This window comes from Spizellomyces punctatus (genome assembly GCF_000182565.1).
Source record: "Spizellomyces punctatus DAOM BR117 chromosome Unknown supercont1.4, whole genome shotgun sequence".
NCBI lineage: Eukaryota > Fungi > Chytridiomycota > Chytridiomycetes > Spizellomycetales > Spizellomycetaceae > Spizellomyces > Spizellomyces punctatus.
The window spans coordinates 101,887-114,613 of record NW_015971540.1 but is presented as its reverse complement, the minus strand read 5'-3'; the positions used below and the strand labels follow the sequence as shown (position 1 = coordinate 114,613).

The window sequence follows — 12,727 nt, the reverse complement described above, 5'->3', positions numbered from 1 at the left end:
CATTGTGTGAAAAGTCAACCACCACGTGAGCAAGACGGACAAAGATGAAGGCTTACTTTCGCCAAACTCGTTCAGTATAACCGCAATTCGCTTCTTGTGGGTTTCATCATTTAAAAGGCGAGTGATTAGAGTCGTTTTGCCGCTTCCTGATCCCAGCAATATAATTAAGGTCTCGTCGAGCAGACTAGCGACCCCCATGAGTCGAGGATTCATAAGTACATACCCAAATGTCCGGTAATGATTGTTACGGGAACTTTATCATTATTTTCTGTTTGTACAGTACTGTGCTTCGTTAGCGATACATTTAAGAGCATACGGCTGGTACATGACTTTTTATTTTTACACCCACCTTGTCTCAGATACGTCAGGTAAATTAGTGCCTTCTTCGACGGGTACCAGCAATGGAGGGAGGTCATCAGAATCATCCATTTGGAGCTCGTCTTTTTGTATCATATATGAAAGGTTTAGAAAGCAATTGGAGGTGATGTTCGTCAAAAGATTTTGGCAAATGCGCTGACGAGCAAGTTGCAAGTGAAAGCTGGTTCCAACCTGGATCGTGGCCGCTGACGTAATAGACCCTCAGCTTGACCCTTCCTTGAATCTTTACAAACAACAGGGTATCATATGAAAAAGCTTTTAACGAGGATGTAGTCACCTCACAATCAGTTATTTGACAGTCGTAGACGTAATTAACGGATCCGATCTACATCCATGGGTAATGCTTTGGTGAAGGACATCAGGGCCGCGAGGAGGGAGAAGGAGCTGGATCTCTCTAAGCGGGATATAAAATCGCTTCCAAAGCAAATCAAAGGCTGTAAAAAGCTCGAGAATCTTAATCTTTCGAATAACTTGTTGATTGACTTGCCGATAGAGCTAGGTAGGTATCCATGTTCGATAATTTTATTGTTTGCGATTAACGTTTCCGGCGCAGGACGACTGGGGCAGTTACGAACACTCAACTTTTCGCAGAACAATGTCAACTACTTTCCACCGTGGCTGCCTAAAACTTTGGTCGAGATTGACGCTGGTGAGAGTGATTTTGCTCGATCTCGATATACCGTGGCGGTTCTTCATTAACATTTAAACAAATATCTAGGAAGCAATCGACTCTTTTACTCTCCAATGACACCAAAGATTGGTGAACTGACAAATCTAGTCCGACTAGATCTGAGCGGAAATCAGCTCGAGTAAGTCGAAAGCAAATCATCGCCACAATTGGAGTTTGTCTAAGGCTTCCCTATCTTTTGCCAGGGATATCCCAACGGAGATTGGCAACCTCAGTAATCTTCATACCCTCCAGCTACACCACAATGACCTGAAAGTATGCAATCTATGCCTGTGGTTCTTTGCCGATAACAAAACTGATATCAAATTCGCTTGCATTACAGGATATTCCTCACTGCGTTTATAGCCTCCCCGTCCTTTCTATACTCAACATTAGTTACAACAAAATCAAAGCGATTACAGGGGACATATCGTCACTGCGATCTCTCACAGTACGCTCCCATGACTTGAACCCCGACAAGTACCGTTTTCTCACCCTTTAAACTTACATTGTAGGAATGGAACATTAGCAATAATTTGCTGACGATGCTCCCAGAAAATCTTGGAAAACTCGCGACGTTGGTGCGGTTGTTCGTGGGCCACAATGCACTGAAGACTCTTCCTGACTCTTGTGAGTTTTCGAAAAAGATATATTTGAGAGAGATGATGGGAAAATAGAATACCAGGCAGACAGGCAGAGCGGGGGGAGCTTGATGGATTGTCGATGGAACGCCTGACCCCAACGTAGGGCATGATGGGATCACTTACAACGGAAAGTAACCTATCCATACTCCAGGTGGCGATCTCATACACCTCGAAGAACTAGACATTGAAGAAAACCACCAATTGGATGACCTACCAGCCATTATTTCCCGTCTGCGAAATATGAAGAAATTCAACATGCGAAACACCAAGCTCACACGCATACCCATAGGCATCAAGAATTGGGTAAATTTAACTGAACTGGTAATGAAGGATAATGGACAGATGGAGGATTTGCCAGGTATGTTCATTGTACTCTTTTTCACTCTGTGGAGAGCTTGTTCAAAAACCGTTCATACAATGCCAGAAATCTTGGGCAGTCTCCGATCCCTCCGGGTTCTCAATTGTGACAGTTGCTCTTTACGCCAACTTCCTGATCAGATAGGGGGTTTAACTGCTCTTCATCATCTTGATCTCCGACAAAACCAGTTGAGCTCCTTTGCTATTCCGCCAACCATCAAAAACTTGCAGCATCTCGTCAAACTCTTTTTAAAGTACGTGTTTATGGCCAGCATGAGAATCCGCGCCAACGATATTAAAACATTCTTGGGCTATAGTAACAACAGCATCGAAATTCTTCCTGATGAAATATGTCAATTGTCAAGCCTGACTGAGCTAGACATTAGTCACAATCTCATCATCACGCTGCCAGATGATATTGGCGACATGAAAAAGCTGGAGCGGTTGTTTGCGAATAACAACAAACTGGAAACGGTCCCTCCTTCCATAAAGTAAGAGTAGATGAAATTGGATCTCATTCAAACTCCCCTTAATTTGGTATGATAATGATGACCAGATCACTCCAAGCATTGACAGTCTTCGAGGTCCGTTCCAATGCTATAAATCTCATTCCACCCGAAATAGGCGAACTAAGTAACTTGATACGATTGGATTTGAGTCACAACCGACTGAGCGACCTTCCCCCAGCAATGCACAAGATGAGCCAGTTGCAGGTACGCTACATTGGGAGTCCTTGATCAGCGATGAGCAATTAAAGTTAATCCATCCTTAGACTTTGGATCTTCGTGACAATCCCTTTGACTCGCCACCGCAACACGTCATCGTGGCAGGAGTCGCTGCCATTCTACAGTATCTCGCTGACCAGTTTGCCAAGATGCCAGAAGGAGGTGCGAGTGATGCATCTCAGAAGGGTCGCGTGCGTGCCCTACACGGATGAATCGAAGACGTTCACTATATTCAGAACAGAATGCTTCCCCAAAGCTATATAGGGCTAATTGAACATGAGTAAGATACAGGATGGAAAACTATTTTACATCTAATTTGTGAATAGAAATGTGCATTGTCCTACAAAAATGCCGCTCCAACTGCCGCAGCGACGGCCGCAACCCACCCTCCGACCAGGCTCGCGGCCGTCTGCGGCGGTGCTCCACTGCCGGTAGATCCCGAGCCAGCAGGCTTGCCACCCACAACTTCTTGGAACGTTTGGAAGCTGATATTGGTTTCCTCATAGGGATGAGCGATGCTCTGGCAACTCACTACCGGCATAATATATTTGAAGGACTCCTTTAGCTTGGGATACCATTCGATTGCTTTTCTCATGGTGCCCTCGTTCGCCTCGTGCTCGAGAGAAATAGCACCGCTGTTTGCGAAAGAGCCATTCTTCGCCTTATCAATCCAGCCTTGGAAGTTGGCATCTATCTCAGCAGGTGAGCGCGGACCAGCCGGTTGCATCATCCAGTCGAAGGAGTCTGCACAGACAATTAGTTCAGAGAACAAGGATTAGAGTAAGGGACAACCAGTAACATACCAAGGTTCCATTGAATGTTGGTGAGGTTGATGGCCTTTGCAATTGCGCGGACCCGATCGTCAATGTCGCCCTGTGGAGGACGGAAGTACTTGGGGGTCACACCTGTTACTAGTTTGATGATTTTCTTGGTGTAGTAAAGCTCGGCAAGCACTTCATCATTGCTTAAGGAGGTCAGTAGCGGGTGCGACCAGGTGTGTACGGCAATGTGGTGTCCAGCGTCGACTCCAAGCTTAGCCTCTCGTGGCCAGTTTCGGACATTCGATCCAATATAGAAGAGGTCCACCTTCTGATTGTTCTGCTTCAAGAAGTCATACAGGAAAGGCTGGGTACAGTTTGGACCATCATCAAACGTATATCCGAGAGTTGCTATTTGAAAGTCCAGTAATAAGCATCGTCATTTCGAAAGTCGATGCTGCAACGACTCTACTTACACGACTGTGGACATTGAACAATATCGGGGTCAATGCCAGCGACTTTACTCTTCGTACAACCTGTGGCCGTCCACCAACAGTCTGTCGTACAAGCGTAACAGATTATTACGCAAGTCACAGCCCAAACTCATGCGAGAACAAATACGCACCTGGATCAGCTGCAACGTTATATCCCGTCGTGACCATCGGTCCTGTGGGCGCTTGCGCGGTTTTAGGAGGGATGCTTGGAACCTTTGACCAATCAATCCGCGCCTTGAGGGCCGTAAACTCTGCCGAGTTCACGGTGCCTAAAAATCAAATGTGGAATTTTAGTAATTTAGTTTTAATTGAGAGATTTCTCCCGTAAAGCACCTGTTGATGCCTTTTCCCATGCAGGAGGAAAGCCTGTGAAGTCGAATTCTGACTGGTAAGGAGTGCATGTTTTTATCGACTGTGCAGAAACTAATGACGACAAAACAGCGACGGATGCCGTGGCGATGGCGGCGATGGTGGGAAGCATGCTTGTAAAAGTGGTTCACAGGAATATGTCTTGACTGCAGCTGGTGTGTTGGGCCTACTCTCTGGCCTGATGGACGACGACGATCGTGTGCGAAAACTGCAGATTCAGCGACCTCGTTCTTTTATGGGTGGGAACGTTCAATGTTTACGTCAGGGATCTGGGATACAACGACGGCTCGTGTGGGGATTTTAATTGGATGGGGCGCAAGCGGCAAAGTGGCCGCAAGAACTCGAGGCTTGGAATGGATCCAACCAGCCACAGTTGAGTAAGCATTCACGTGATCACAAGCAATCACGAAACCGCGCAATGGACAAAAGCACGTCGTCAGATTGCTACATCAGCATGCTCGACCATGTTTCCCGTTCTGCCGTGCTCCATTACCAAGAGGAGCAACAGCATGTGCCTTCCACCGACAAGGTTGAACTTGAGACCCGCATTTACAAGGGTACTGGTAGAAAGGACACGTGAGTTTTCGTAGGCATCTTGATTCTTCCTATGGCTAGTTGTCAATATTGGCGAACCTCATTCGATAGATGCGTCATATTTGCGCATCCTTACGGGCCGGTGAGCTTTGGGTTGCTGTGGGATTCGAAAAATTAGACTGTACAGCTAATTCACCTCTCTACTTGAAGCTTGGCGGGAACCTAGAAAACAATGTCGTCCGAGCTCTTTTCGACAATTTCGCGCACCAAGGTTATATGACCGTCCGTTTTAACTTTCGGTACGCATTATAGTGCTATCCGCTGTTCCACACGCCTGGGTTAGGAGGAGCTCATCAGTGACAGGATCCTAAATGCCATTCTGTAGCGGTGTGGGACGGTCTACTGGGCGAACGTCCTTCAGGGGTACTTGACCACATGCTTGCATGATATCCTTCGCCTCCAGTTTTGACAATCATTAGTTTAGGGGCGGGCGAGATGGAAGATGTTCTGGCGATTTGTCATTACCTACGTAGCCGATCTGACCTGGCACCAAAGAGAATAGTTTTATGCGTAGGTATATCAGGACTTGATGGCCTCATGCAACAGCATATTGAGCTTGATGCATTGTAGGGCTATTCGTACGGATCAGTAGCAATGGGTGCAATTGCCGGACAAGTTCCTGAACTAGCTGGTTTCATATCGATAAGTTATCCAAGGTGAGTTCATCCGAGATGTCATTTACTACGCATATCAGATACTGAAGTTCTCTCGCCCTTAACAAGTGGAGGTAAGGCTTATTTTCGACATGCTCACCATAGAACCGAGGGCTGAACCTTTTACCAGTACTTTGGTTCCTCACCCTCTTCAACGGCAAAAAATCTCAAGGAAGCTTAAAGTCCATATCTACGAGCATCCCAAAGCTCTTTATAACCGGTGCAAAAGACAATTTCACATCCGAAGCAAACTTTCAAAAGTTCGTGGACGAATTACCGTCAGAGAACAAGACGGTGATAATCGTACCAGAAGCCAACCATTTTTGGGCAGAGTGGGAGGACGCATTGGTTGGACACATCAATAGTTGGTGTGCAAAAACAGGATTGAACTCCAAAAGCGGGAGGTCTGCCTCGGCATCTCCGCTGAGAATCTCGCCTGGGACGCCTAGTCCAACATCTGCCACGTCGAGCCCTGTCAGAAGCGCCTCAAAGAGTCCAAGCCCATCAAAGAGCCCGGGATCACCGTGGTGACCTAAATCATAGAACACTAAAGAGGAATACTGTATACCCGGTCTACGGTAGTGGCGATGCATCGCACAATGCTGAGTCAACGCAATTTCAATAATATATATGAGGAATCATTGCGCCAACGACAGTCGTTGGATTGCAGAAAATTAAACATTATGACCATGTCACACTGTGTCTATCACTCGTATCTTCTTATTCGACACTGCCCTTAACAGAAAATGGACGTGTCTACTTGACCTCCACTAATCGATCTGTACATGTACATGAAATCGTTAGTTGTGAGAGGACATAACGTGAAACTCGCATAGCTTGGAACTGAACGAACCTTAATGGAACCGTAAATCTTTCTCACAAACTTGAAGCAAGCCGTGAACCCGATCGTCCCAGTCAACAGGAAGAACAATAAACTCATGGTGAAAGTATACCTGCCACATTCACGGTTAATGTACTTTGCCCATGGGTGTAAATGCACACTATTGCAACTCACCCAAAGTACAAAATGGTTGATGGCACGTCATTAATCTCCAACCGGGTACAATAGTACAGCACGCCGTAGAGGAACACATACAAAGCCGATGCTCCACTGGTTAGGAATGCCCTCCACCACCTAGTGAGAGAAACTAGTAAGCCCAGTGGGATGGTGCTGTGTCCATCTTCTGCGCCTACCATCTATAATCCTCTGAACACAAATGGAAGTAGCACATCAAAATCGTGACTTCCGAACAGGTCAAGATCAAGATCAAAAAGACGAGGAAGAGAAATCCAAACACGTAGTAGATGCGGTTGAACCAGATGCTGCTCATGATAAAGTAAAGTTCGATGAAGATCGCTCCGAAGGGGAGGATACCGCCCATGAGAATCGAGGGAATGGCACGAAGGTAGAATGCCTTGAATAATAAAAAGGTTTTAGGATGAAGTGTAATCTGGATGAAATCAGATCATTTGTACCTGTTCAGGGATTTGACGAGGAATTTGATTGGTCCTAACTGGGTGCTCAAGTTTCTATTCATGTCGTTAGCTTAAATTCACAGTCAGAACCACAGGAAGTAATACGTACTGGCTTCTTGAATCCAAAGTAAGCACCGACAAAGCATAGAGGCGCCGAAACCAAGAACCACATTGCCATGAGGGCAAACATAGTTCCGAAAGGAACCGCACCAGACGATTTTGCGCCAATCAGGAAAAAATTGAGGGTGAGGAAAATGCCAAAGACCGTTCTTAGGGGATTTCCAGTATTAAAGATGGATTTTCACATAAGAACGATCGACAGGAAACCTTACCCTGGCACTAAGAAAGCGGTAAGCACAACGTTCCGCTTCCACTTTTCGCCCCCAAACATCTTGTAGTAACGGGCAGATGTGTAACCCGCTACACTTCCAAAGAGGACGTAAAAGACGAGCATAACAGTTGATAGGGAGCCTCTGCTGGAAGGCGACAAGAAGCCGAGGACCGCAAAACCTGCACAAAGCCACACCAGCATCAGTATGTCTCGTTTTATCCACAGTCAACCTTCAACCAGGGTACCTAGTGTTACAGATGCCATAAGGAACAATTGCGCGCCGCTTCCAACAAGCACCGCGAGCAGCATAGACCATCGTGGCGGGCGGAACACATCTCCATGTACAAGTTTCCATCCAAAGTCTTCTTGCGCATCCTCCTACGAGATCTCGGGTAAGCAAAAACTCCAGCGACGCAAGGTCAGGCCACGTCCAACGAAGTCTACCTGAGCTTCGACGGCATTATAACGGGCAATATCTTTGTGCAGTGCGCGCAAGAGAATCATGGCGACCATTCCAGTCAAGAACAATACAATCACAACCGAGTTCACAAGACTAACAGAAACTAGATAAGCTTATCCCACGTTGCTCTGAGTATACAGTAGATTTCACTGACCTGAACCAGTGGATTTTCGGGTCGAAAACATGCACTTTGAAAATCAACATGACATTAATAACCTGTGGCCAGTACTAGCAGGAAGGTATTACGTACAATAGTTGTCCCAGCGGGTACCCCATTGAATACGAGACGACTGTTGGTAGCTCAAATATGAGGAACGCCGGTTCAGGATCGTCAAAAAGCATATTGCCCACGCACCTCCCACTTGACATTGTATGAAAATTTCACCGTCGTATCCTTCCCCCGGTTCAATAATTGATGGTTGTAGTTTGTTGCGGTAGGTAAACCATCTCCATCTTTTCCACAGTTTAGGTCTTTAAGGTTCGCAACACTATTTCACGTGTAGACAGTGAGGAAGGCCGCCCCCCACTAGCGTTCACATGCAACCAAACCCCACCTGTATGGAGTGACAAGTACTCCAACCACCCTATATGTCTTTTGATCCTCGGTATGATATTTGATTGTGATGTCGTAATGGTTGTTGAGGTAAGCCCTAGAGTATGGGTACTTTGTTTCCTGATCACGTTTCTACTTTAGTCTGCTGTGTCCTTATGCGCATGTACTATCAAGACATTGACATACCACGCTGACAGACCCAAGCTGAATGCCAATTTCGTAAAACGGCTCCTGAGTCTTTGGATCTCGCTCTTCTTTGGCTGCAGGTAAGCCATCGACTTCCCTGAAGAACTTCGTATTTAAAAACCCCGTCGTCTCCCATATGCAGATGCCTATACACACCAGTTCATAAAATACTTTTGTTCAATCAGCCCTTCCACAAATGACGCATCCTCCTCTTTATATACGGCAGTACAGAGTTCGACACAGGTCGCTTTCTGTAGCATATTCAGCTAGAACCCTCTGTCAGCAACGGTGGAAACAGCATAGACACAGCTAGGATACAGAACAAGTACTTACCTCATACGGCGACGATTTCAGCCGATCGCCAAAAAGGATGCTTCCCAGTGACTCGCTTTTCCCTTGAATCTCCTTTGGTTGGCAGAATTTCAAGTATGGGGTGTAGTAATCATACGGAAGTACCTATTCCCCAATTCAACAGTCAGTGTCTTTGCTTGCTATACAGAAGCAGGACTACAAGGATATACCGTATCGGGTGACGACAAAGCATTCACATACAGAGGCACTCGTTCACCACTCTTGTAGTCGCGAGGTGCAACTCCAGGGAGATAAAATGAAGATGCGACTTGTGCTTGCCATAGGACACCCATAAGAGTGAGCCCTAGAAAAACCCATCGCGATACGCTTGATGGCGGCATTATGGCAAAAAAGACGGGACGTTTTGGGGATGGATCTCGCCAACACGCGCCTTGGAGCAGTTGAAACTTCCCAGACTTTCCAAGATGCCGAGCGGACCAAGGTCAGTGGCACAGTCATGTTCTATATTTCTACAAGCTTTAAAAGATAGTCTATCACAACGCCCAGCGCTTCTGGCATAGGTTTCTAGTCATGCTAGTAATTCTAGTCACCAGTAAGCTTAATGAGAAGGTTTTGACGCAAATCTCTCATCATCGGAGGTACCCCAAACAGGAGAGCATCAGTATAATAGCAATGTAGTGGGTTGATCTAATGCTAGACTCTGCTCCGTTCTCACGGACCCTTGTACCGGGCGGCGGAGGAAGCAGCCCCCATGAAGGGGTTGAAGTTGCCGACGCACTATCGGTCGTCCCAGTCGGGTTGGTACCATCTACCTGCAAACATGTCCGATTGCCAGTCGCTGCAGCTTCGATAGCTCCAATCGACACAGATTTGGGGACTTCACTCCCTTCGCGCCCATATGCTGCACTCCATCCAGTAGCAGCTGATATACGCAGTGTTACATCCTTTCTCCAGCATCTTTCTGCTGTGATATTCCGTAGGTTGTATACTCCTCCTGTCGGTGTTGTTGTCAGCGTGTTTAAGACTTGCACATACTCTGGCACTCCACTCGTATCTGGACTACGGCAAACATCGGTGGGATTAATAGTGTACCCTAGCGCCAGAATAGGTGGTGATACCGAAAGAGAGATGGAGAGAGAATGGTTTGCTGGCAGGGTATACGTGAGAAGTGTACAGGTGAGTGGGAGTAAGGTAAACGTAGTGTTTGGGGATAGAGGAATGGTGGGTACAGTAGGATCAAATGCAGCTGTACTCGCAGCCAGTATAAGGATAGTAGCAAGAACGAGGAGAGAAAGCTGCTTTAATGTCATTGCAGCATCGTCCATTGCTGTGGAATGCCATCCTGGAAACGCTTGGCAAATTTTCAGATCAACCAGGCGCAAGCCACACGACTCCGTCACCACCATCTTGGCAAGCCACTGTTCAACCTTAGAATAACTTTGTCACTACAACGACCAGTCGGAGAAGAGCAGATTTTGAATCAAGACGACTACATTTGTTGCTCATTGCAGAAAACCTGATCCACCTTGTCTCAAAGATTGCATGTACGAAAAGAAAAAAGGGTAGTTACGAATGCCCAACACAGACAGGTGTGAATAAGTAACGACATGTCTATTGCAAATGAAAATATACAAGAAAATAAAAGACATCCCAACCACTTCGCGCTACAGCCCATCAAAACTCACAGTCCAAGCGCCGACTTTGTAAACTGAGGAAGCACAAAGGCGGCTTTATGCACCTCAGCATTATAGTACTTGAGCTTGCTAGCCTCAAATTCCTTGGTGAACGAACGGGCGGGAGTCCGTAGGTCCCGCCCAGCCTCATTGCAGCATAGGATATAGCCAATCTGTCCGCATGGGTATGTTGGCACCGCGCCCCAGGCATACTCAACAACTGGGTAGATTTTCTTCGAGTTGTCGAGCACAGTTTTAATCAATGGAAGGTGAAGCCATTGGCACTCTCCTATAAATGAAACGTTGCGTAAGCTTATGTCACTACAATCATTAAACTCCCCCGTCGCATGAGCTCAGAGATTTCTATGGTGTAATTCATTTTCTCATCCTCAGCCCAAAGGCTTGAGAGTGGTGCATGAAGTTTCTCATCATTGCTGTTTGTATCGCTGTCTACGAACTGTTAAAACCCACCTTGAGTGCAGATAATACCGCCAGGCAACAATGCCTTACGCATCAGGTCATAAAAGGTCTCGCCGAAAAGGGATTCGGCGGGGCCAACGGGGTCGGACGAGTCGGTGATGATAACGTCGTAGGCTCCCTCGTTCTCCTTGAGGTATGCAAACCCATCGCCAATGTGAACTTTGACTTTGGGGTGCTGGAAACCAACCGCCATGGCAGGGAGGAACTTCTTGGATACCCTGGGGACGGCCTCGTCAATCTCCACCAGAGTTACTTCCTCTACTGTCTCGTGCTTTACGACTTCACGCAAAACACCACCGTCACCACCCCCAATGACAAGGACCTGAAGATAATGAACAGATGAATTAGATACTCGTATAAGGTGATTGCTGTGTTCGCATATCATGCAATAGATCTCGGTAAAGGTTGATCAGACAAATGGGTTGTAACGCTTGTATTCTCGACACTATTTGTTCCGCCTGGGGCGGCAAAGCAGTCATCACGCAACCTTCACGCGAGACCCATTCCAGGAGCATTGGGGTAGATGCCTACCTTTTTCGGCTTGGGATGAGCATTCAACGGTAGGTGAGCAATCATCTCCTGGTACCTATAAGCAACGTGGGTTTGAGTATACAAGAACATCCCATTAGGCTCAGACACTGAACTGCCTCAGTTGCGTCCTTGCAAAATGACCACATCTTCCCACTTACGCAAACTCGTCGCGCTCCGTACATTGAATGACACCATCCAAAACCAGGACGTTACCGTGGTTGGCGGACTGGAAAACTAACACGTCCTGGTATTTTGACTTTTCATGGTGCAAGATTTCCTTGACCTGAAGTGTCATTGCTTGAAAAGAGTACGGGGAAGACGTACGGTCAGGGCCCTTCTAATTTTGCTTTTGGAAAGATTGGCTCTAGATGCCACCGGGTGAAGAACATATAATGTTTGAAACAAACCTTGTCCAGGCCAAAGAGTCTGTGACTCTTTGAACCATCCATCTTTAATGTTGGGGTGGTTGGTGGCAGCCATGGTGCAGTTGGAAGATGAGACGAAATGGTTGAAAGTCGGAAAGGCCCGTTTAAATACTCAAAAAACAAAAAAATGGATTTATCCTTATTGGGACGTGGCTTTTAAGGCTTGGCTGATGTGCGTAAGCAAACCCTTGGTCTCTGCCATGATCTGGATGACACAATGCTCAGTGCTCGTCGTAGTTTCACATTTGTAAAAAGAAATCTTTTAGGCCAGTACATCTAGAAGCAAACGATGGAGAACCTCTGTTGTAGTGACGACCAGGTGTGGGACGAAGCCCATTCTCAGTCTGCTGAAACTCCAAAGAGGGACGAGGTTGGAAAAGATATGACAAATACCTCCTCGTCGGGAGAACACAGTGACAGGTCGCGGACCGGGAGAAGTTCCACTGAAGCTGGTGCTGGGCCAATTACCGCCCTCTCAACGGAGGAAGGCAACGCACATAAGTTTGATGGTATAATCAATCTTTGGAGAATGATATGGTGCAATGCATGTCTCTGAGAAGCTTCTTGTTATTAGTGTTGTCAGCCAGACACAAAGCAGAATGCAGTGTACCTGGATGGAGGTATTAGAGCGTCCAGGGTTACAGAGCGTGATGCATATATG

The 12,727-nt window shown here is 46.7% G+C and overlaps 7 protein-coding genes across 8 annotated transcripts in view; 2 read left to right on the top strand and 5 right to left on the bottom strand.

Annotated features, from left to right (window-relative positions):
- SPPG_02475 (uncharacterized protein) overlaps window positions 1-429 on the bottom strand; it is a gene marked incomplete at both ends in the record, with an annotated part of 1,755 nt that extends 1,326 nt beyond the window's left edge. The window contains 3 exons of the mRNA XM_016750762.1: window positions 57-146; window positions 224-282; window positions 350-429. Coding sequence (XP_016610007.1) covers window positions 57-146; window positions 224-282; window positions 350-429 — 229 coding nt within the window. The remainder of the gene's footprint in view (window positions 1-56; window positions 147-223; window positions 283-349) is intronic.
- A 186-nt stretch (window positions 430-615) lies between these two features.
- Window positions 616-3,138, top strand: SPPG_02474 (uncharacterized protein). Its single transcript, XM_016750761.1, has 11 exons — window positions 616-877; window positions 932-1,027; window positions 1,097-1,187; window positions 1,252-1,321; window positions 1,389-1,496; window positions 1,561-1,675; window positions 1,841-2,047; window positions 2,114-2,300; window positions 2,364-2,537; window positions 2,603-2,759; window positions 2,819-3,138. Exons 1-11 carry the CDS (start codon window positions 712-714, stop codon window positions 2,981-2,983), a joined length of 1,536 nt encoding a protein of 511 aa, XP_016610006.1. The 5' UTR covers window positions 616-711; the 3' UTR covers window positions 2,984-3,138.
- SPPG_02473 (uncharacterized protein) lies at window positions 2,935-4,653 on the bottom strand. Its single transcript, XM_016750760.1, has 5 exons — window positions 4,357-4,653; window positions 4,155-4,292; window positions 4,006-4,086; window positions 3,575-3,940; window positions 2,935-3,515 (listed from the first exon to the last, which is right to left on the bottom strand). Exons 1-5 carry the CDS (start codon window positions 4,502-4,504, stop codon window positions 3,112-3,114), a joined length of 1,137 nt encoding a protein of 378 aa, XP_016610005.1. The 5' UTR covers window positions 4,505-4,653; the 3' UTR covers window positions 2,935-3,111.
- Window positions 4,654-4,832: 179 nt separating this feature from the next.
- Window positions 4,833-6,420, top strand: SPPG_09026 (uncharacterized protein). The gene is made up of 8 exons (XM_016757179.1): window positions 4,833-4,968; window positions 5,038-5,068; window positions 5,137-5,225; window positions 5,312-5,349; window positions 5,411-5,496; window positions 5,557-5,642; window positions 5,709-5,713; window positions 5,770-6,420. The coding sequence occupies exons 1-8, from the start codon at window positions 4,847-4,849 to the stop codon at window positions 6,168-6,170; spliced, it is 858 nt and encodes a 285-aa protein (XP_016610004.1). The 5' UTR covers window positions 4,833-4,846; the 3' UTR covers window positions 6,171-6,420.
- SPPG_02472 (uncharacterized protein) lies at window positions 6,212-9,389 on the bottom strand. Its single transcript, XM_016750759.1, has 17 exons — window positions 9,167-9,389; window positions 8,979-9,101; window positions 8,802-8,911; window positions 8,646-8,742; window positions 8,461-8,579; window positions 8,262-8,394; window positions 8,157-8,196; window positions 8,061-8,094; window positions 7,891-7,999; window positions 7,692-7,824; window positions 7,448-7,625; window positions 7,225-7,384; window positions 7,116-7,169; window positions 6,834-7,054; window positions 6,655-6,774; window positions 6,493-6,592; window positions 6,212-6,418 (listed from the first exon to the last, which is right to left on the bottom strand). Exons 1-17 carry the CDS (start codon window positions 9,335-9,337, stop codon window positions 6,410-6,412), a joined length of 1,911 nt encoding a protein of 636 aa, XP_016610003.1. The 5' UTR covers window positions 9,338-9,389; the 3' UTR covers window positions 6,212-6,409.
- A 52-nt stretch (window positions 9,390-9,441) lies between these two features.
- Window positions 9,442-10,292, bottom strand: SPPG_02471 (uncharacterized protein). The gene has a single exon (XM_016750758.1). It carries the CDS (start codon window positions 10,280-10,282, stop codon window positions 9,587-9,589), a length of 696 nt encoding a protein of 231 aa, XP_016610002.1. The 5' UTR covers window positions 10,283-10,292; the 3' UTR covers window positions 9,442-9,586.
- Window positions 10,293-10,547: 255 nt separating this feature from the next.
- Window positions 10,548-12,168, bottom strand: SPPG_02470. Of its 2 annotated transcripts, none has more exons than XM_016750756.1 (5): window positions 12,049-12,168; window positions 11,800-11,987; window positions 11,642-11,696; window positions 11,102-11,432; window positions 10,548-10,919 (listed from the first exon to the last, which is right to left on the bottom strand). In XM_016750756.1, exons 2-5 carry the CDS (start codon window positions 11,934-11,936, stop codon window positions 10,639-10,641), a joined length of 804 nt encoding a protein of 267 aa, XP_016610000.1. In that variant the 5' UTR covers window positions 11,937-11,987; window positions 12,049-12,168; the 3' UTR covers window positions 10,548-10,638. The 2 variants fall into 2 exon arrangements, with proteins under 2 accessions (XP_016610000.1, XP_016610001.1); XM_016750757.1 differs by having other exon boundaries at window positions 11,800-11,938.
- Window positions 12,169-12,727: the final 559 nt, after the last annotated feature.